At 32.9% G+C, this 23,837-nt stretch overlaps 1 protein-coding gene and 1 pseudogene across 3 annotated transcripts; one reads left to right on the forward strand and one right to left on the reverse strand.

Moving 5' to 3' along the window:
• Positions 1 to 87: 87 nt before the first annotated feature.
• On the forward strand, positions 88 to 8,486 carry LOC114262577 (uncharacterized; annotated as a pseudogene). The gene is made up of 12 exons (XR_014333930.1): positions 88 to 248; positions 381 to 465; positions 1,941 to 2,049; positions 2,154 to 2,221; positions 2,301 to 2,426; positions 2,500 to 3,419; positions 3,715 to 3,925; positions 4,028 to 4,088; positions 4,453 to 4,567; positions 4,991 to 5,104; positions 5,193 to 5,279; positions 7,961 to 8,486. The product of XR_014333930.1 is annotated as an uncharacterized LOC114262577 (transcript).
• Positions 8,487 to 18,223: 9,737 nt separating this feature from the next.
• On the reverse strand, positions 18,224 to 23,620 carry LOC114295293 (carboxyl-terminal-processing peptidase 2, chloroplastic). 2 transcript variants are annotated; one of them, XR_014333541.1, is made up of 13 exons: positions 23,409 to 23,620; positions 22,238 to 22,592; positions 21,960 to 22,109; positions 21,471 to 21,553; positions 21,124 to 21,332; positions 20,596 to 20,664; positions 20,061 to 20,179; positions 19,513 to 19,588; positions 19,389 to 19,430; positions 19,116 to 19,224; positions 18,850 to 18,937; positions 18,673 to 18,766; positions 18,224 to 18,589 (listed from the first exon to the last, which is right to left on the reverse strand). XR_014333541.1 is itself a non-coding variant. In XM_028239520.2 (13 exons), the coding sequence occupies exons 1-13, from the start codon at positions 23,502 to 23,504 to the stop codon at positions 18,464 to 18,466; spliced, it is 1,626 nt and encodes a 541-aa protein (XP_028095321.2). In that variant the 5' UTR covers positions 23,505 to 23,620; the 3' UTR covers positions 18,224 to 18,463. The 2 variants fall into 2 exon arrangements, 1 of the variants encoding a protein (XP_028095321.2); XM_028239520.2 differs by having other exon boundaries at positions 18,850 to 18,947.
• Between the last annotated feature and the right edge of the window lie 217 nt (positions 23,621 to 23,837).

The following is a 23,837-nucleotide window of genomic DNA, read 5'->3' on the forward strand; positions in this document are numbered from 1 at the left end:
CTGTAATCTTCATGTTGTTATGTCCATGTTTGTGTGACCATGTGTGATTATATGTTCTTCACTTTTTCACATGGTTGGAATATAACCATGAATCTTATTGATTCTTTTGACATGCTTTGTCATTGTATCAGGGTGGAGGCTGAGTTGTTGCGGCATTTGTCAGCCAAGTATTGTCCGCTGTTGCCTCCTTCTAGGTCAACTATTGCAGCAGCTTTCAGTCCTGATGGAAAAACACTTGCTTCGACACAGTATGTTCCTGTTCTTTCATTTTATTTTTTTGACGCCAAGGGTTGATCAGCCATAGTTGACTTATGTAGAGTTATATGTATGCCAAGAATGGCTTAGTTTCTGAAATAGTATTTTTGTTTCTGTGCTTGAAGTGGCGATCATACTGTAAAGACAATCGATTTTTAAACAGGGAGATGCTTGAAGGTGTTGAGTGGTCATCGGAGGACACCTTGGGTGGTAAGCCTGAGTAAACTGTTCACTTATTCCCTTTCAGATCATTTGTTCGTTTTAAAATTTTTTGCTTAACTGCAACCTGTCTTAAGATAGTTTTTAGCTGCCATGAGATGTAAGTAACTGTAAGTTAATAGTTTTATAGAAGAATGCTCTTTTGGAACAGCCCCCATGCCAATCATAAGAACCCACAATGGTAAAAAAAAGGGTTGAAGAATATTTACTGTTAATGTAGCACTATTTTTGTGTTTCTGTAATTTGCAGCACATAACCTGTACTCTGTCTGCTATGTTGTGAGACTAGCATTAGATTGTTCAAGGCGATAAATAGGGTAATTGTTATTAGGTGGATTTGACTTCACTTGTAATAATTTGTTCAAGTTTGCATATAGCAAATACAAGAGTAACATTCAACATCTACATGGGTAGCTGAGTTGGTGCGAATATTCATAGCTTTGATAACCTATAATTATTCCTAGACTGCTACCCCTCGTATTGTTATACCTTGACCACGATAGTTTGTGGCAGGTATTACAATGTAAAAGCATGTTGTGCAATTTGCTTCGTGTATCCAGAGGTTAGTCTCACCTGTAAAAACAGGTGTGGAGTTGGATACCCTATGACCCGAAAAATTATTAAAGGAGAAACAAAATAACACTCCAACCTATTTCTAGAAGCTTTAATTGTCTCACCTCTTGTATTGTTGGCTTAGAAGTACTCTCCTGGTTATAATTAAATTACTTTTTTTTTTTTTTTTCCTCTTACAGTTTTTGGAGTGATTGAGTTTGAGCATTCTATTAGATGAGTCATTTCGTCTTTTCTCAAAAATTTGTCCACATTCATTTTGGCCAACTCATGTTGCTCCCTCCGTGACTTGATGTAGATTTGCAACCTATCTGATCCTACACTTGTGTAGGTTGCGTCCGATCCCATACTCAACATGATGGCTTGCTTTGATACCAAAGTGGGTAGAACTCACCCTTGAAAATCAGCTAGCAAGGGGAGTTAGGATTGTAACAATGGGCAAACATTATAAACAAATTGGGTATAGGAACTGGACATAATGCTATTTGAGTTTGATTCCATGTAGGGATGTGGAATATTTGAATTATGCATGATAGGTTTGGATTTCCATCAATTTAATGACTATACCAATTCTATCAGTAATTTTGGATCAAACGATTATATTCACATCTAATTGTCAGACAGTTTTTATCTAAAGTCTTTTTACTCTGTTCTAGCTTTTTTCAGTTTAAAATGACATCATGTTATGAGTTAGGACATGTATTCATGTTACACTGATAATCTCTAATATTGCTTACTTGTTTATTTTATTTGTCTATTTGTTTGGTGTTAGTGCTTGCAGCTTTTAGCAATATCATTAGAACCTTGCTGTTCTAGCTATATTCATCTAACCCTTTTGATATGTAGTTGTTCACAGGTATTCATTGCAATCTTATATGCTGTGTGGACCTTTTGCAGGTTAGGTTTCACCCGTTATATCCTGAAATTATAGCAAGTGGAAGTTTAGATCATGAAGTTCGCTTATGGGATGCAAATACTGCAGAATGCATAGGATCACATGACTTTTGTAATTACTTTTCTGCATCTATGTCAACTTTTAAAATTTGAACATCTTTTATGCCCAGCCTATGTGCAGTAGATCTGAATTGTCTATTTTGTTCCTCCATGCAAACCGTCCCATTGCATCTATTGCTTTCCATGCCCAAGGGGATCTTTTGGCTGTAGCTTCAGGCCACAAGGTGAGAATCTAGGCTCGAGAGCATTTCATATAGTTTATATTGGACATTTCGTGATGCATTATCTTGGAATCTGTGTTAGCTATATATATGGCACTACAACAGAAGAGGGGACACTTCTTCACCAACCATTGTACTGAAGACACGCCGTTCGCTTCGGGTAGTGCATTTTCATCCATATGCTGCCCCATTTCTGTTAACTGCCGAGGTAATTTTCATGTTGTTAAAATTATATTTTCGTATTCCAGTTTCGTTCATCCTACTATTGTGTGGATTTGCAGGTCAATGATCTGGACTCATCAGATTCCACAATGACACCTGCAACTTCTCCGGGTTATTTGTGCTATCCTCCCCCTACTATGTATTTGGCAGATGCTCATTCTGGGGGTCGTTCTAACTTGGCAAATGAACTGCCTTTTGTGTCTTTACCATTTTTGATTTGGCCTTCTATTGGTAGAGATGATGAGAGAATAACTTTGCAGCATACTAATAGGGATGTTGATTCATCTAGTGCAGCACATAGAGTGGATGCTTCTGCTTCAGTGCAGCTTCTCACATATTCAACTCTGTCTGGGCAGTATGAACTTTTGTTGTCTCCTATTGAACCTAGTACCTCTCCTGTACCAGAAGAACACATGGAAAATACTGGTCCTCAGCCTGCAATGGATTCTATGGAAACTGCTGAAGTGCAACCTGAAGAGAGAAGTAATCAATTTTTTCCTTTTGGGGACCCGAGATATTGGGGATTACCATTCTTGCAGGGGTGGTTGATTGGCCAAAGCCAAGCTGGCCAACGAACACTAAGTTCTCTTAATGGTGGTGCTCATGAAAATTCATCTTCATTTAGAGAGACACAAAATTCCGCTGCAGCAGTTCCCTCAGTTATCCCTCTCAGTGTTGGTCATTCTAGAGTTACCGGAAGATCTAGTTCTCGTCACCGTTCTGCACACTCTCGCACAATGTCTGCTTCTGGATCTAGTGAAGGTGCTATTTCTAATAACATCACACATGATGAGAGTGATCATCAACCTTTTGTTAGCCGGATCCAATCCGATCTTGCAACATCATTAGCTGCTGCAGCCACTGCAGAGTTACCTTGCACTGTGAAGCTTAGAATTTGGGCGCATGATATTAAAGATCCTTCTTCCCCTCTTGATGCTGGAAGATGTCGTTTAACCATACCACATGCTGTACTTTGTAGGTATAGTTTTTGTTCTTTGTTGAATTTGTGGCAGTTTTCCTGTAGTCTCAAATTTTTAATATTACTAAGCTTAGTATTAGTTGTCACATGCAATGGAAAGCACATGCATTCGAATTTAATTACTACTCCCAGTTTTGTGAGTAGTAGTCTCACAATGGAAAGCTTAGTATTAGTTGTCACATATAGATGATGTTGAGCTTCTCCGGCTATTTTATCACTGTCAAGTAACAGACGAAACTGCATATTATGTTAATTAAAGCTCTTTGAAAGCTTATTTCTAATGATTTGTTTGCAGCGATATGGGCGCTCATTTTTCACCTTGTGGAAGATTTCTAGCGGCCTGTGTTGCATGATGTCACTGGGCTTCCTCATCTGGAATTTGATCCTGGTTTACACAGCCAGGTCCACCATGATGTCACTGGGGTTTCAACATCACCAACACGACACCCTATCTCAGCCCATCAAGTCATATTTGAACTTTGGATCTATTCCCTCGAGGAAGCAACGTAAGCTTAAACCTATTATAACTCCGCACTTAATTATATGTTTTTCAGTTCTCATTTATGATTTATGCTTGTTTGTAATCTATTTTCCTTTCATATACCTAGTTTCGGATTGGTACTTGCTCCGCGAGCAATCAGAGCTGCTCATTGTTTAACTTCTATACAGGTGAGTTTCTATATATATGTATAATTATTTTTTGGTGTATCATTGCTCTATGATGCCATCTCAAATCTTGGGACGTAGAAATAGGATTGTTGCTCCACGGAAAGAGTACAACTACCACTAAATTGTGATGGGATCTCTGAAGTATCAGACAAAATGATACAATAATCACAAAATTACAATAGTAGTCTTATTTCAAATAACAATAATATAAGTAGCAAGATAACAAGTTTCTTAGTGGCGCTCTACATTGTTATTGGTTTTATGGATATTATACAATATGTGTTCCGTATGATGTGGATAAACTAGTTAATAATCTTATTGGAACTTTTTTTGTTGGATTGTGCATTCATTTTTTGTTTTACAGTTCTCTCCCACGTCAGAGCACTTGTTACTTAGCTTACGGCCGTCGCCATAGTTCACTTCTTAAGAGTGTTGTGATTGATGGAGAGACAACAATCCCAATTTATACCATTCTGGAGGTAATCTCTCTCTCTCTCTCTCTCTCTCTCTCTCTCTCTCTCTCTCTCTCTCTCTCTCTCTCTCTCTTTTGCTGTGTTGGTGTTGGTGTCCTGATTTTTTTGAAATGAGTGTCTCACATTCGTATCTGTGTTCGTATCCTTATCCGTATCCGTGCTTCATAGATTTAGACTGCAGTAAAAAGTGTGATTTGGATTTTTATAAAAAATAAAAAAAAAGGTGATTTTCGTGAAAAAATCCAAGGGTTGCTCTCCTGGTGCAAATGATCCATCCTATGTGTTTATGGTATCTTGTAATCTCAATATGTGAACTGGATGCAGCAAAGGATAGAGAGGTAGCAATGCCACCCAAAACATGATTTAATTTTTCAGTTTTTTTGTTCATCAGCATCTGCAGTTCCTCAAAATCTATTTTTTATCACTCAGGTCTACAGAGTTTCTGATATGGAACTTGTGAGAGTTCTTCTTAGTGCAGAGGATGAGGTCAATGTAGCTTGTTTCCGTCCTTCAGTTGGTAGTGGCCTCGTCTATGGAACCAAGGTGAACCAACTGAAATTTGTTATAAATTTATGTAGTTGGTTTCCAGAGATATTGTTTTACTCAAAATTGTCCTTTTAACAAAATGCAGGAAGGGAAGCTCAGGATCCTTCAATATGAAACTTCTCATAGCGATAATTGCACATCATCTGGTGTTCTTGATGAACATATGCTAGAGGTATAACAAAGCCCAAATCTATAACTAATTTTTTTTTAACTTTTTCATTCCATTTTGAATTTTTGTTTCAAAACAGTGTAAAAAGTTAAAAACAGAAGAGACAAGTGTCATTCGCACTCCCATTCTATATAAATGCACTCCTTATAGTCTTTAATATAAAAAAATTACACATAATACCATTCCCAATGCACACAAAATGACAAAATTTGGAATAAAAATATAAAGAAGGGGAGTGCGAAAAGTAGTCCGTCCAAACTATCAACCTCAAGATTGTGGGTTTGAAACTTAGAGTAGCTACTTTGTGCAAATAATACCAAAAGTTAGATCTGTACCCAATCTACTACTTTGGACCCCAGTGGGACTAAACTTGGTGCACTTTTCTAATTTATTACTATCATTAATATTGACGAGGCTATGCTTTGTGTTTGTGTGTGTGTGTTCCTCCCTAGCCCTATTCTTCCTAGTTTTGTCTCAGTGGTCAAGTGCACAACTTTGTACCACTTTTGTGCCTCGTTATGCTTTAGACAGTTGCCTGTATGTAAATTTAGAACATCTTGGTATTGTCTTTTTGTCTGCATATTATTTTATGGGCAAGGTGCCGACTCTTAGTTGCAGGAATCGTGGAACCAGGTGGCGATTCTGAGTAAGAATCACGATTCCGCACTTCCTAGAAAGAAACGCGTAAGAATCGCGTTTCTGTGGAGAGAGAAACGCGATCCAGTTCAAGATGGGATCGCAAGGGGGAGAGAGAGAGAGAGAGAGAGAGAGAGAGAGAAACCTGAACTCGCTGTCGCCTTCTCCTTCGACATCGCCTGGACCTTCGATCTGCTCTCGCGATCTGCTCGCGATCACTCTCGCCTTCGATCTTCACGACATCGCCTTCGCCATCGCCATCGCCCTTCTTCTTCTTTGATCTGCTTCTTCTTTTCTCTCTCTCTCTCTCTCTCTCTCTCTCTCTCTCGTCGATTTATGTTCAGTTCTGTCTCCCCCCTCCATTTTTAACATATAATAAATAATATAATTTGTTATATAAGAATAAATCTAATTAAATCAAATATAACAAAAAATATCAAAATCAAATCTATAAAATAAAATTTTTAACTTATATTTACTTTAACATATTTTATTATTCTTTATTTGTTATATTTTTTAATTATAATATACATCAATTAAAAATAAAAATAATTATATAAATAAATTAAAAATATTATCAATAAAAATAATACCAAGATAAAAATAATAAATATATTTAAAAATAACTATTTAACTCACCTTCATATAATAAACATATTTTAAAAATAACTATTAAAATATATATATATATATATATATATATATATATATATATATTACCGCTCCCCAAGGCGCTCCCAACCTAAGAAACTTCTATCGGCTCACACTTCCCCGCTCCCGCTCCCGCTTCGTGCAACTAAGTGCCGACTTATGATTGTAATAGTTATTTTGTTCTAGTCACTTGTAATTCCAACTCAGCGTGTTTTTGTCTCTTTTCCTTCTTTTCTCCCTGTAGGTCCCAACATATGCTTTAGAATGCTAGTAACAACTAATAGGCGCCAATACATGACATGTACAACTAAGTTTGGATGGTATATTTCTCTTTCCAATAGTTCCTTTGATATGTTGACAGTTCCTTTCTTCAGTCATATATGTTTTTGTTTTGTATTATTTGATGTGCCATATGCCTTGGTTATATTAAGCTTATATGCTATATCAATTAAGTATATGAATGATGTAGCATACATGAGTTTTCATGGTTCCCTTTGGGGCTGCATATATATAAACTGAGCTGTCTATGAATAGTCAGGTTTGGTTTAGGAAGTGACACGTCCAAACTTGATCAGTTTAGTATAGTTCTGTGAAGAAAGCATGTATGAAGATTTTGGGGTTCACTTGTCTTGCTGGCCACATGGGGAATTACAGCCCAAGACTTCGTGAGTTGGTTTGTTTAGGTACACAGCCTAAGCAGCACAAACACATGAGACAACATTGACACGACGACACAATATTTTTTTTAAAATGCAGGGCATGACACATGGGAGACATGCATAAGATATATAATTTTATATAGTTATTATATGTCCTATATATGAATATATCATTCGAAGATAGTAAAAAAATGCAACATAATACTGATTCTTATAAATCTACATTGTTTTTGTTTTATCATTATATCCGAAGTAATTTTATTCAAACTTATAATTAATTTCATGTGTGTCTAAACAGTTGTCACACGTGTCCTCCAAGTATCCAAAGCGCAGGTTTAAAAAAAAAAAAGTCATGTTTGGATGAGTGTCCAATACGTGTTGTGAAGTGTCCGATGAATATCGATGTCTGATACAGACATGATATGGACATGACACCTTAGAAGTGTCCATGCCTCTTAGGGAAACAGCCAGGTGGGGATCAAAGAGGATATCAAGATGGCAAACGCCTTGGTGAGAAAATCCAGTTGGTCAATAGGGATGGTTGATTTTGGACTTGCTGGTGTAAAAGAAGTTTTGTGAGTTTCTTTTTTATATAGTTTCCACCTTTTATGAAGCATATTTCCATATTGAAAAATGCAATTGTATTTGCCAATTTTTAGCATAGACTCTTTGCTACTTATTTTGCTCATTTTTCTTTTCTCAATGTATTAATTTATGAATATTTATCTGTGGTTTCAGTTTTTTGATTGCATGCCATGCTCAACGGTGATATCAATTCATACTGATGGGGGATTTGTTGCTATCGCATCCATAGTATAATAAATCCAAAATCACAAGTGTTTCCTTGTTTGTTTAGATGCTTTACAGGTTCCTGATTGGTGCTACAATCAGTGTTTGTATCTCTCGCAAGGCGTTCTTAGAGTTGTATGTTGTATACATTAGTAGGAAGTACCTTGAGCTAAAATATTGAGTTAATTTGCAAAGCGATGGGTTAGCGGCAAAGCAGGTTGCTCAAATTATGTACAACTTTTTAGGAGATGTCTGATTGAAGGGGGAAAGACTGGATGCAAAAACCAGAGGCTGACTTTCAAAATTGTGTTCTGTTAAAAAAAATATATTAAAAGAAAAAAGAGACTTTCAAAATTGTGTGAAATGGATTGATATTATTGTACCTCTTGTAAGGTAGACTTGTTTGTAAGGAATGTGATTTGTACATTAGAACTTGATTTCCAAAACATAGAAAATAAAAACAAACATTTTGCTATCTCGCACTAGAGTATTTGCTTTCCTTCCGTTTGGGTTTCATTTGTTAGTTGAATCATAGACCGATTAATATTGAAATAAAAATATTATATAATTTTCCTTTGTGAATAAATTATATGAAATCGTGATTCAAGCCAAGTTTGATAACCTAAAAATAATTCATCTTTTTATTTTTTTTTCATCACATCACCTCTCTATTTTTTTACACATTTTTTCGTAATAAGACAAAAAGTACACTTATTTAGGCCCCATTTGGGGACTTACTTTTTTAGCCAATTAGTCAAAAAGTTACTAAATTAGCCAAAAAGCTAACAACTCATACAAAAAAATCAAAGATTCTCTTTTCTCTCTACTTTTTGCACATCTTTTCGTAATTAGCTAAAAAGTCATCCCAAACATACAAGTTTTTTTACCTACCTTTTTAGTCAAATAGCCAAAAAGTTACTAAATTAACCTGTTCCCAAACGAAGCCTTAGATCATCACAAACAACCCCTCAAAATCAAGCCGAATCGTATTTAAATAGTTTTATTCAAATTGGTTTAGTTAAATTTTTATAAAATCATAGATAATAAATTAATTTTAATTTTATCCCAAACTGAATTAATCGAGACCATGCTTACCCCTAGTTTTTGCTGAGATAAATTAGACTACCCTAATTTTTGGGAACTAGTGAATGAGCTTATTAGCCAAGTTTGAGAGGAATGCCGGTTTTAGCAACAGTGGTGTTACGTACATACGTTTTATTGTTTCTGTGTTAATTCTCAAAAATTGAAATACATTTAAATGTTTGAAAACATTTTCACATAATTGAAAATGATATGAATAAGAGGGTGTTCTTTTTTTATTTCCCATTATTCTTATTTTTGAAGTAGAAGAATAAAACGAAAAAATATGCAATGCATTTGGGCAAGTAGATGTAACTGGATGTACTTTTTCATGAATAGTGTATTTATATAGTGAAAACTGAATTGGTATATTGTGAATTCCAAATATAAATAAATATGAGCTATAAATTGATATTTATAGGTAAAATTTAGAGTAAAATTTCTGGTTCAAAAGTATTAGGAAATGCTCAAAACCTCAAACCCAAACCCAATTGAATGTTTCATGGTTTTCTTCTCCATTTACAGTCAAAACCCCCCAAACCCCAATAACCAAACAAATCGGGTCCCCTAAAATAAACATACAAACATAATCAGAAAAATGAAAAACGAAAGAAGCCAATACAAGAGAAACCATAAATACGTACATAATCCATTCATTCATCCGACCATACATATATGCATACGTACATACAGAGAAGTGTATACATACATCGATATACTAAAGAGAACATTCCTCGTTAGTCCATCAAAACCAGCATGCGAAAAACTAACTTATTAGTTGTAATAAGTTAGTTTTAGCACTGAATTAAAATTTATTTTGGAAACATGGACTGGATTATGGACTGAATTACAATTTCCCTTTCACGTAATTGGCCGCGGAGGATGACGAGGATGGCGCGGATGCAAGCCAAGGTGACTTCATCGACGTCGTCATCGGAGTCGGAGAGGTTGTCGAGGTACATGGCATTGGTGGATCCCTGGTCCTCCTCGTTTGCCTTCATCTTTTCTGATCCTCTCTGGTTTGGTTAACAACTTCCTTCTCATCTCATCATGTTTCCTGCATATACATTACTATATATAATCGGTATACGAGAATTGTGAGACACGCTAAATGTACGTTTCTACTTTTTCAAAAACTACCGCCAAGATTTTGAAAAAACTGGATGGATTTTCAAAAAAATTAGACCCCATTTTGGAATATGTTATTTTAATTATTTTTTAACTAAAATATAAAGTAAAAAAATTAATATATTTATGATAATTTTTTTAGTTTTTTTTTTTTTTAAATAAACATATAGAAGTAGAGAGAGAATAATTTTTTTTTAATAATTTATTGACTTTTTAATATTTTTAATAACTTTTTGACTTACAGACTAAAATAGGTATTTGTCGGTCAAAACATCTAATTACATCTCTTATTTTTTGCACATTTTTTTTTGTAAAAAAATTGCAAATAAGTAGAATACTAGTGAGCAATAAACAAAGAATCGTTATGTATACCATATGTAAGTGATGACCTACGTTTGATTATTATAAATATTATAACTTAGGAGTTGTTTAGAATGTGTTATATAAGTGTGCTTTTTAATTTTTTGACTAAAAAATAGAGAAAAAATATGTATGTATAGGATAACTTTTGGACTTTTTATGAAAAAATATGTAATAAAATATTGTAGTAAAATCAAGATTACCATTCTATCCTTATTGACTTTTTGACTTTTAACTTTTTGACTTTTTAGTAGTTGAATTCAAATATTTTGCCTAGGGGTGTTCGCGGATCGGTTTTGTGCGGTTTGCGGATCGGTTTTGACCCGCCCGCATCTATGCGGTTTGGGAAAAAGTCAACCCGCAACCGCCCGCAGTGCGGTTTGCGGTTTGTGGTTTGTGCGGATAGAGTTTGCAAATGTGCGGGCGGTTGTGGGCGGTTTGCGGTTTACACTTTTTTCTTTAAAAATTAATTTTCGATTTTTTTTTTCCCAGCGAATTTAGGCATCAGATTCATTTTATATATTTGTGATAACAATTTTTTGATAAGTTTACAAATAAAATTGAATATCAATGCATTAAATGAAAGTACCCAAAACAAAGAGACCCTACACTAGCATTTTTGCCATGAAAAAAATGTATATCAATGCATTAAAGGTTGTACTCAATTAGAATTGACAGTTCAGTAATCAATAATCAAACTATAAATTCCATCGACCATTAGAAGAAAAATTTTATTAGGAAAAAGTGGATGAATCACCAATGAAAATCATATAAGAAACCAAGGTTAAGACTTGATAATTCTACGGCATTAAGGATCATAGTATCATAGAGAATATAATGGTGCTCCTGTAAAAGTTACAAAGTTGGTATATAAAAAAATAATAATAATAATAATAATTAAAGTGCGGGCGGTTTTTGCGGGTTGTGGGTTTAAACCGCAACCCGCCCGCAACCCGCAAATTTGTTATATTTCAAACCGCATCCGCCCGCATTATGTTTGCGAAACCGCCCATTTATATGCGGGTTGGGCGGATTGGGCGGTTTGAACGGTTCGGATAAACCGTTGCCCACCCCTAATTTTGCCATTTAGGCTTCCTCCACAAGCTTCCCCAAATAATATGAATTTTTTAGCTTTTTTTAGTAACTTTTTGATTTTTGTAAATTATCCAAAACCAATAAAATAAAATAAAATAAGTTATAACCAAATATCATATAACTAACATAATAATAAATCATAACTAACATAATAATAAATCATAACTAAATATCATATATCATAATTAGAATACATACAGAGTCTTTTGAGTTATGCCATAGAATTTCCCGCCATATAGATACTAAGGGTCGGTTTGGGATGTTCTAAAAAAGTGTACTTTTTGACTTATTGGCTTATATGGGTTGGGTTTGATGTGATGTGTTAGAGAGGTAACGTGATTTAAATAAGATGATGTGACTTAAATAGGATAATGACTTTTTGACTTTTCGTATTATTTAGTAGATGCCAAACTTGGCCTAACTAGCATATCACTGTATTATGAACGAGATAAAATAATATATTATTTAATAAAAATATAATAATTATATTTAATTTTTTTATATTTTGTAAAATTAAAATTAAAATTAAATGTAAGTTAACCAATTTGGATTTTCTTAATTGTTTAAAATTAAAAAAATCAAAAAAATTACTATAAGATATTGATCATAAGGTTTTTTACTAAAAATCTCATTTTGCTTATATAAATGAGAGTATAAGATTCGTTTTATGTAAGTGAAACAATTCATTTTTTCTTTTTTTTCTCAATGTGGGATTATAAAATAAAAATTAAATGAAAACTAGCAAATGAGGATTTTCTTAATTGTTTAAAAGTTGACAATTGTTTGAGCATGAAATTTATTTCGAATGAAGCAATCTTAGCGTTTAATCTTTAATTAGGTCAATTTTTAATTTATTTCGAATCAAACAAATTTAACAAATATATTTTGATAAAATCGCAGTTTTTTAACAGTTGTTTGGACGGGAAATTCATTTCTAATTAAGTAATCTCAGTCGTTCAATTTTTAATAAGGTCAATCTTAGTTTATTTCAAATCAAACAAATCTAAGTAATATATTTTGATAAAACAGCTAAAACCGTGATTAAACCAGTGAATCAGTCAAATTGAAAACGATTTAGCCCAATCGTCTAAGTCAAAAGGCCAACCAATTTACAATAAAATTAATTAATTAAAACCTTTAAATTTTATTTTAAAGTTTAAAACATCTTGAATTGAAATATGCATAATACTATAATATTAAATAAGAGTATAAGATTCACTTTATATAAGTAAAACAACTTACTTTTTCTTTTTTCTTTTCTTCTTAATGTGGGATTATAATTATTTTAGAGTTAAATATTATAAAAGTTTTACAATCTCATACAAAATTATTTTTAAAAACAAAACATCTATATGAGATTGCAAAATAAAAGTTAAATGAAAACTAACTAATGATTTTCTTAATTGTTTAAAATTAAGAAAATCGAAAAAAAAATGGTATTGATTATAGAGCTTCTCACTAAAAATCTTCTTTTACTTATATAAATTGGAGTATAAGATTTACTTTATATAAGTAAAACAATTCACTTTTTCCTGCTTTTACCGATGTGAGATTGTAAAATAAAAGTTAAATGGAAACTAACCAGTGGAGATTTTCTTAATTTTTTAAAATTAAGAAATTTCAATAATTTATATAAATTAGAGCAAAAGATTCACTTTATGTAAATGAAACAATTCACTTTTTTCTTTTTGGGCAAATTACATATACCCCTCGAGGTTTGGCTAAATTACAAATACCTCCCTAAGGTTTGAGAAATTACAAATATTTCCCTGAATGCTATATTTGCATAAGAAATTAGGGGGTAATTTATTATGAAATATAAACCTCAGGGGGCAAATTGTTATGAAAATACAAATCTCAGGGGACAGGTTGTAATTTTCGAAACCTCAGGGGTATCTGTAATTTAGCTAAACCTCGAGAGAGATATATGTAATTTGCCCTTTCTTTTTTTTTCTCCTGATTTGGGATTGTAAAATAAAGGGGGATTTGGTCATAGCCCCCTCATTATCTAATTTCTCTTTCAAAAGGACAAGAATTATATAAGTACTTTCAAAACCCCCTGATATTTTAAAACTTGTTTCTTTTACTATATTACCCTCATATCTATCAGCTCTCCTATTAAGACATTTTCACTATGTATTTCAGAGTAAAATTTTACTCTGTATGAAAGTAAAATTTTACTCTGTATAAAAGTAAAATTTTACTATGAATGAGAGTAAAATTTTACACTCTGAAACTAAAAGTAAAATTTTACTTTGTATAAAAGTAAAATGTTACTCTGAAAAATAAGTAAACTGTAAGACTCTGAAACTAAAAGTAAAATTTTGCTCTGTATAAAAATAAAATTTTACTCTGTATAAAAGTAAAATTTTACTCTGGTTCTGTCAAATGAAAAAAACAGAGCAATAGAACCAGAGTAAAATTTTACTCTGGTTCTATCAAATGAAATTTGATATTTACTCTGAAAAATCGATGGAACTTTGAGTTTTGAGCTTTGAATCAGGCCTATAATCCTTGAATCAATCGATGTTTACTTTGAAAAATATTGAATCATGCCTATAATCCTTGAATCAGGCCTATAATCTGAAAATTTTAGAGAAATCTCAATTTTTCATACCCCGGTTCTTCAGATTTTACAGATTTTTCAGATTTTTAAAACTTTGAGCTTTCAAAAATCTATATATTCGAATTCAAATCTCAAAGCACACAAACACACACACACACACACACACACACACACACATATATATATATATATATATATGTATCAGCGCGATTTTCAAGTTCTCCACAGCTCCGGCCATGAAGGAAGCTAGGATTAGAAGAGAGAGACGAGATAAAAGATAAACAGTTGAAGGAGAGTTGAAGGAGGAGAGTTGAGAAGATGCAGAGAGAGATCGTCGGAGCTTAGGAATGACACAGCTCAAGCCATGGAGGAAGCTAGGGTTAAAAGTGAGAGACGAGAGAGAAGATAAATTTTGTATTTGGATTGTGTATATGTGATGGTATAATAGTCTGATAAAATATTTAAATAATAAATTTTGTCCTTTATGCAAGATTTTATAATTATGAGGAAGTTTAGAAAGTATAATTTTTTTTCTTAGTCCTTCTAACAATGAAAGGAATGTAAAGGGGGTTTATAGCCAAATTTTCCTAAAATAAAAGGTAAATGGAAGCTAGCCAATAAGAATTTTCTTAATTGTTTAAAATTATAAAATTCAATAATTTTAGATTGAGGGTTTGAAGCTTCTAGAAGGCTTCTCCCTTAAAACTTCCTTTATAAGATTCATTTTATATAAGTGAAACAACTCATTTTTTTTTCCCCCAATATGGGATTGTAACACTTTATATAAACGAAGCAACTCACTTTTTATTTCTTTTCTCGATGTGGAATTATAATTATTTTAAAATAAAATATTATAAGAGTATTAAAATCTCATACAAAATTATTTTTAAAATTAAAACGTCTATGTAGGATTGTAAAATAAAAGTTAAATGAAAGGTAGTCAATGAAGATTTTCTTAATTGTTTAAAATTAAGAAAATCAAAAAAATGAATATGAGATATTGATCATATGACTTCTCATTAAAAATCTCATTTTGCTTATATAAATAGGAGCATAAGATTCATTTTATGTAAGTGAAACAATTTACTTTTTCTTTCTTTTTTCGATTTGAGATTGTAAAATAAAAGGTAAATGGAAAGCTAGCCAACGAGAATTTTTTTAATTGTTTAAAATTAAGAAAATTCAATAATTTTAGAATAAGGGTTTGAAGCTCATAGAAGGCTCTTCCCTAAAAATCACATTTTTCTTATATAATATATAGATAGATAGTGAAACAAACTTTGTTTTTTATAAAATAAATCATAAACTAATTAGAATTTTATTTTTATATGATTAAATGAAAGTTAGCCAATGCATTTTTTTTAATTGTTTTAAATTAATAAAATTAGTATGTGAAATCGCAATTAAACCAACGAATCGGTCAAACCCAAAATAGTTCAGCCTAATCGATTAAGTTAAATGACCAACCAACTTATACAAAAATTAATTAATTGAAACTTTTAAATATTATTTTAATTTTAAAATTTAAATTGTCTTGAATTGAAGTATACACAATACTACACTATTAAGATTTATTTTATATAAGTGAAACAATTCACTATTTTTTCTTTTTCTTTTTCTTTTTCTTTTTCTTTTTCTTTTTCTTTTTCCGATATGGGATTATTAAATAAAAGTTAACAATTATTTGAACAGACCATTTTTACATTTTGAACGGCAGAACCAATTTTCCATTTTTACACCGGTTTTGCTCTCACTTCGGTTTTAGGGGGTTTGCCGGACCAGAATAAGGCCCGGTTCCTAGTCCAGCCGGCCGGTCCGGGTTTCAAAACATTGAATCTCAAAGTTCGTTTGACATTGGCTTTTTTAGCCAACTTTTTTATGTTGGGTTTTTTAGCCTGACTTTTTTAATCTCGTTTGGTTTTTATTTTGGAGCTTTTTTGACTGTTGTAAGAGAAAAAGTGCAATGATTATAGATAAAAAGTAGAGTTTTGTCTTATAGACTTATATAGTCTATTTTGTCTTTTTGTGATTATTTAGCTCCAACATGTTAGCCAAATCATGGCTCAATCTTTAATGAGATCAATTTTTAGTTTATTTCGAATCAAACAAATCTAATCAATATATTTTGATAAAACTGTTAAAATCGCGGTTAAACCAATAAATCAATCAAATCAAAAATAATTTAGCCTAATCGGTTAGGTCATAATTAATTAGTTAAAACTTTTAAAATTTAAACTATATTGAATTGAAACATACACGACATTACAATATTAAATGGAATGGGAGTATAAGATGCACTTCATATGAGTAAAATAACTCATTTTTTTTTCTTTTTTTCTCGATATGGGATTATCAAATAAAAATTAGCCAATAAAGATTTTCTTAATTGTTTAAAATTAAGAAAATCAAGAAAATTAATATGAGATATTAAAACTCTCATAAGGCTCCTCACTAAATAGGATGAGAGCATAAGATTTTCTTTATATAATTAAAACAACTCATTTTTTTTCATTTTTTTCCCAATGTAGGATTATCAAATAAAAGCTAGCAAATAGAGATTTTTTTAATTATTTAAAATTAAGAAAATCAAGAAAATTAATATGAGATAATGAAACTCTCACAAGGTTCCTCACTAAAAATACAAGGTTCCTCAGTAATTCCGGAGTATAGATACATGATATTCCATAGTAGAGAATGTGGATAGGTGGGGTATTGTGTTGGGTGATTAAGAAACATGAAAGACATATTAAATGATGATTGGTTAGGTCATCTCTCTTCCCTTGCCACACTATCACATCACTGTAGTTAAAAGAAGATTTCTGACATTTCTTGTTCGGCTTTATGTTTTTGTCATCTCTAATTTAGACTTATATCTTTCAATAAATTTAAATTTGATAAAAAATTAATAAAAATTATTCAATCGTTTCACCAATTAATATCGAATGAAAGAAATCATACTTTTTCATAAAATCAAGGAAGCATTTAACTTTTTATTAAATCTCATAAGTGACCATTAGTGGTCGATCAAGTGGATGACCGACTGATCAATCAAGTGGACGACTGAATTGGAAAAGATTTAACGAAAATTTACACTAGGCCGCACAACTGACCAGATTTGATGAAATGATTGGAGCGCAACATATCAAATCAAACTTCTACTTAAATTGAATGAAAATTTTGAATAAGTAATAGAGATGCTCTTAAAAATGAGAAAGTGAGACAAACGAGTATTGCTTCTCCTCTCCATTCTTCTTAATCCTGTTTCAATTATATTTATTAAATATATTCATACATATAATATAATTTTATTAATTTTATTATAATAAAATTAACACAAATATTACATTTGACATTCATTTTCACTTATTTACTCCTCATTTTATATTTTTTATTTGTCATTAATTATAAATTATTATCCATAATATATTATATTAATTTTTATTTACCCCATCACAAGACAGGTAACTACAAACCTGCCCCATTGCCATCCATACTTCCAGCCATCTTCCTATCGATGCCTAGGCATTGATTATTCAATGGTAATATAATTGGTAGAGAAGTAAAGTACTATGATTTTATGTTGAATGATTGAAAAACATGAGAAAATATAATGAGTGGTAATTTGTGAGAGAGCATGATCACATAATCTCGAGAGTATCTAATAATTTTCCATGCCTATTAGCAACAGATCCAAAAGCTTTTGTCATGGCACTAGCTCTAGCACTTCCCATTGGGCAGTTAGCACTTAAGTAGTTGCGCATTCAAGAAGTTGTGCACTTAATCTTGCACAACCCCAAACCCAAGTCCAAGACCAAGACTAGTCTAGCTAATGTTGAGTTAGAGGGAGAAGAAGAAGAATAAACCAAAAAAGGAGACAATGGGCTCTCAGTCCTGGGTAGCCCTAGCCCACCTCAGACTTGAATGAAGGAACCTTTCAATGTATCTTGTTTTTACCTTCTCTTTCACCTCATTCATAGTATACATTGCTTGAACATATTTTTCTTTGTCATGTGGTACAATACAGATTTAGAGTGTACTGCAGAAATTCCGGAAAAATGTTGTCCATACAGAAAACAATCCTTGAATGGGAAATTTGAATTTGAAATCACTTCGTTTGAAAACAGAATGGAAGTCTTCTAATTTTGCATACAAAGGTTTTGTTAATGTTTAGAGATTTTAAGCCTTAATTGTGTTTCCTTTTGAGTTCAGTCTTTTAAGTTGTGTCATCTCGACAACAGCTTCACTTTATTGAGATAGCAAGCAGATACAGGGTCTTGGAGGCAGCTACAAAAACCCTGATCATCCTTGGGAAAAGATACTGGCAGAGGATGGTCCGGAACTACACCAACCTAAGATTATGATTCATAAAAAAGAGGGAATACATGAGCATTCAAGCACGCATGGGGAGAGAGAGAGAGAGAGAGAGAGAGACCTTGTCAATATCAGTGTGAGCAGGTGTCTCGTAGCGAGCTACTGTAACAGCCAAACCAGAGCCATCGGATAGCTCAAAAACTGATTGAATCTTGCTGTAAAGAAGGGAGAGATATAAGACAGTAGGTATACGTATATATCATAATATTTTGCATGATGCAGAACGAAAATCATTTACCCTTTCCCATATGTGGGTTCACCAAACAACACTGCTCTTTTATTGTCCTTCAATGCACCAGCTAAAATTTCGCTTGCGCTAGCAGTTCCTTTGTTTACCTTAAAAAGCAGCACTTAGAAGAGAGATCAAAAATTCTTTACAAAAACTCATCGTAAATTCTTTTTCCAGAATAATTGTCAACACACTACATTATTGCCAATATTTTTCAAAAGTTTCAAAAATCATTGTCATAAATCATAACCATCACAGAATATAAGTTTGCATACCAGCACGGCTAAGGGTTCTCTAGCTGCTATAGCATTGCTTCCATCAGTGTCATATATATCTCGAACACCTTGACTATCACAAATATACACAATGACACCTTTCTCTAACCTGGTCGGCAATAGCTAAACATGAGAACTACAGGAAGTACTATGAAAATTATTCCTGATTGAGACGGGCTAAATGATTCCAATTGACTCGAAAAAAGATAAAGCAGCAGAAAAGGTTAGCCAAACAAAGTATACGTGCAATATTGATCCTTCTATGAAGCTTACCAAATCTTAGCAATCTCAATTCCTTCAGGGAAAAGACCACCACTGCATCAAATTTAATCTTTCAGAAAGTTTGCTCGGAGGGAAAATTTAAAACAAAGCATGTTGAGAGCATTGTCATTGTCACCTATTATCCCGAAGATCCAAGACAAAAGCGTTAACATTGTTTCTCCTTAAAGTTTCAATTGCTTCCCTGACAGCACCTATAAGTGATGTATATTTTCAGTACATCAAGAAATGCAATGTCTAAAACTAAAGAATATACAGCATGGACAAAAGCATAAACATTGTTTTTCCAACATCATTTATGTCCAAAATGAAAAAAGTTATTAAGATCTTAGATCTTAGGCCTACAAGACATCAACACATTATTACTTTAACAACTCTGTCTCTCTCTCTCAAGGTTAAAATCGTTTTGAACCTTATAGAGTAAGCAAAATCATGTCACGCGGGATAAGGTATTGAGAGAAGACATCTTAGCCTATGATTTGATAGAGACTAGCAAAACAGTAGCGTATCCAAACGAGAAAACTCATTGATAAGTTATATGCTACGAAGTCAAAACAAGCTTTTGGGAAATTAATGGACACATCATGTTATCCGAGTGACTTTGACTGAAACTACAAGTGCATAATTCCACATAACTTAGAGAAAGTAACTATAACTATACCATACCAGAAGCGTTTTGGTTGAATGAAGTTAGTTTGATATATCCAACTTTGGAGTCCTCCCTCCCCGAACCAGTTATCTCACAGAGCCTCGACTGCACCGGATTCAATGAAACTCTCTCTCGCCTGAAAAGCAGCAGTTGGTAAATTTTTACATTTGTAGGATTAGAATATCTGCACAATAAGTCTATGTGCACAAAAACCAAACAGAATGAGACACAACCCTCTCACGAGGGGTGGGTCCCACATGTGGATCCCACACATATGGGCCCCAACAATAGTGCGAGTGTTGTATCCCATTTGGTCTCTGTGTTTCTAACATTACTGATAATAATATCTGCAAATTCATGCTTAAATACAAACATGCATACTCATTCATCTATATATCTCAAGTATAACTAAGCACCATAAGTCATAAACTACTGGTCCACAACAGTAAATGAAAAGAAAAAAAAATCCCCTTACAAAATTAAAACAAAAAACTACATAGAAAAAAAGCTCATAGCTCATTGGAGCAGAAAAAAACAAGATGTTAAACATACGCCAAAGATAGGTGCTTTATCTCGGGTCCACTCTGAATAGTTAGTTCCACTGCACTGCCTTCAGGTCCCCTGCATTTCAATTGAATGTTTAGAATATCAACAATTACATAAATAACTAACAAACATTTGAAAGGAAACAAGAAGATAGTAGATGATCAGACAGGCAAGAACCTAACTAAGACAATCAGAAGTAAAGTTTTTTGGAGTATTTCAGTTAAACAATATGAAATGTAATATGCATTTTCAGCTAGCTGAACTTCTCAGCATTAAAGTTCATCAAACAACAATAATTAGTTGTAGGCAAGAATGATACTTCCAAATCATCTTGACGATATAATTTTTTTTATTTCAGAAAGGATAAATAAATAAATCATTCTCTCAGATTTCTGAAACTGATACAGATGGGAAGTTACTGCTCTATGAAAAAATCTTCTATATAAGCTGCAAGACAAGTAATCATTCTTCCATGAGCACTGGATCTCATTGAATGAATGTTAGTTTTTGGCCAAAAAATAAGTCAAAACTCACTGCAAACGGTCTGCTGCATCGTATATGCCCATGGTTTCTGTACTTGTGTCATCAATTTTCAGGATAACATCCCCGGACAAAATACCAGCTTTATTTGCAGGACCTCCTGGAGCAGTTGAAATTACCACCAGTCCTGCAGTTGATCCATCACCTCCGGTAGGGTAGCCAATTGACAGTCCTACACCTGTAAGACTGCCTTGTGTCCCTAACTGCCTTCAAAAGATATATTCAAAGATTTTGGAGGCAATATGAAAAGGTGCTAATTTGCTGACCCTAAATAGTTACTAAAAGTCTTTCTCAAGTCAAAGTACGGTGAATTAAAGTGGTAAGAAGAAACTGCCTTGTACCCGCAGACTTTTAAACTTTTCAGGCTCCAAAAACCTAGTGAAAGGATCATCCAAGGTGGCAAGCATTTTCCTGATTGCCTTATCTGTTTACAGAGATAAACTGAACTTAAAAGACATTCTGCATTTAACTTACAAAAATAGAAGTTATAACTAGTCCCAATGAAGGCCTATAACAGTTTAAAAACTACATGATTGACATAGAACAGCCTGATTATTATTGATCAAAATTTTCACCTCAACAAAGAACAATCTTTTTGGTGTTCAGTGAAACCCACTATCACAACCATAACCTGAATTATCATTGTTGTATATAAATTGCATATAATAGGAAGAATTAGACACATACACACCAACCTGCACAATATAACCGTGATTGAATTATTGTCACCGTGGTCTTACTTTTTATAGTATACAAAGTTTTATCACTAATTCTAGGATGCATGCAAACCCCACTGGAAAATACATGACTAAGAAGCTCCGAAAGCGTACATGTCTCTTCTCGGGTGTTCATTGGTTCATTGCGCAATGCATTTTCTCTGTACCTAAACCAACTTTGTCCATTGAAATTTTTGTCAACATATGCACGGTCAATTGTTCTCCATGCCTCTAAGAAAAGACGATTCTCTTCAGTCAGGGCCACTACAACATGTTAGCATTGAAGTATTATGATAGGATATAAAATAAAATTTCAACCACCGGAAAAAAATAAAATCGCCATTCTCTTAAGCTTCAAACCAAATTTTAATTTACAAAACGATCCAACTTACAGGAAGGAGTTTTGCTAACAGCAACAGAAACCATCATAACAAGAACCATACCAACAATGATGTGGACAAAAAGAAAGGATACATGCTTTTTTAAATTTTCTGAACATTTTACTACATGCAGAAGACGGATTGTGTGCTTCCTGAACTTGAGAAGGCATCCATTCCATACTGAGAACAAACCACATTGCAATGTAATCTTTCGTACTGGTTGACAAAAGAACCTGTGTCTATAATCTTGCAAAGAATAGAATACTGGCTTGCAACTTCTTGGCCTGCCATTGACACCTTTGCTTATATACGATAAGGAACTCCATAATCGAGTTTCTATGATCCTAATGGGAAGAGACCTCTGCAGCTGAACCAGCAAAGAATACAGTTGAACGTTTTCATATGCACATAAAACCAAAAATCAGTATCTTACTATTTCAGGAGATGCAAGTTGATAAAATATTTCTCCTTATAGACAATAACAAAATTTAACTGCCTATCTAAATCAGTAATACATATAGACGCAATGAAATGCATGTGGTTTATGTCACCACTGCATTTCATATAATAGGAATGATCAGGTGATCACAAATCTTTCCAAGAATGTGAGGGACGTTCAGATCACTTTGTCTGTTTACTCTGCAATAAATGTAGTTCAATAGGCTTGTCTCATTGAAAGAACAAAAATTCACTTTAAAAGCTTACGAATGTTTTGTGAATTACACCAATAAACATCCATCTCCATGTGAACTTTGAAAAGACATCAGATTATGTAATACAATTAAAACATAGAGAAAAAAAGAGAGGAAGAATTGCCCACTTTTGGGGGTCATGAACCTCCTCCTGAGAGCAAAAAAGCCTTGTTTTTCAAATGGGGTTTCGTCATTCTACTAATACAATTATTTACAGTAAGAAAAGATAACACTTCTAAAAACTAGCAAATTACAGGAAAGCTGTCTCGCCAATGCAAGTAAAAGCATAAACCCAATTCGCATAACGCTCTGTTTGGTTACCAAGAAAACAGACAGAAATCGAATTCATAATTTTCACCTCCTATTGATATCAAGTAAATGCATAAACCCAAATTCACATGTTAATTGTTTGGTTACGGAGAAAACAAAGGAAAAAAGATATAGAAAACGAATTTCAGAATTTTGAGTGGCGCTGTTTTCTTGTGAATTACCTTGGGAGAGAAATTGGGGTTTCTGTGTGCGTTGGAGAGGAGAAAAGGAGGAGAGAGAGACGCATAATCAGAGGATCCAAATAGCACTACCTCCATTGTAGAGCATTTCAGAGAGCCAAGTCAGAAAATTATTTTAGTTCCAATTTATGTAGTATTTAGGTTCCTTATCGACTCTGCTTGGGAACATTCTTTTGTGTGAGGACTACAATTTATGCCTGGACTTTCATTATTTATTAAAAAATTATATATATATATATATATATATATTAAAACTAAATTAGTTAAAAGTAAAAGTAACATAAAAAAAAAATTAAAAAAATACTTAGCATTTTGGGATAAAAAAAGCTTCATGATACAAAGTTTGGTTTTTATTTTATTTATTGTATACATATATATTATTTTTTACTTGAATTTAATCATCAGATGAAT

The sequence above is a fragment of the Camellia sinensis genome, chromosome 6 (genome assembly GCF_055761805.1).
Source record: "Camellia sinensis isolate YWXY chromosome 6, ASM5576180v1, whole genome shotgun sequence".
Classification (NCBI taxonomy): Eukaryota; Viridiplantae; Streptophyta; class Magnoliopsida; order Ericales; family Theaceae; genus Camellia; species Camellia sinensis.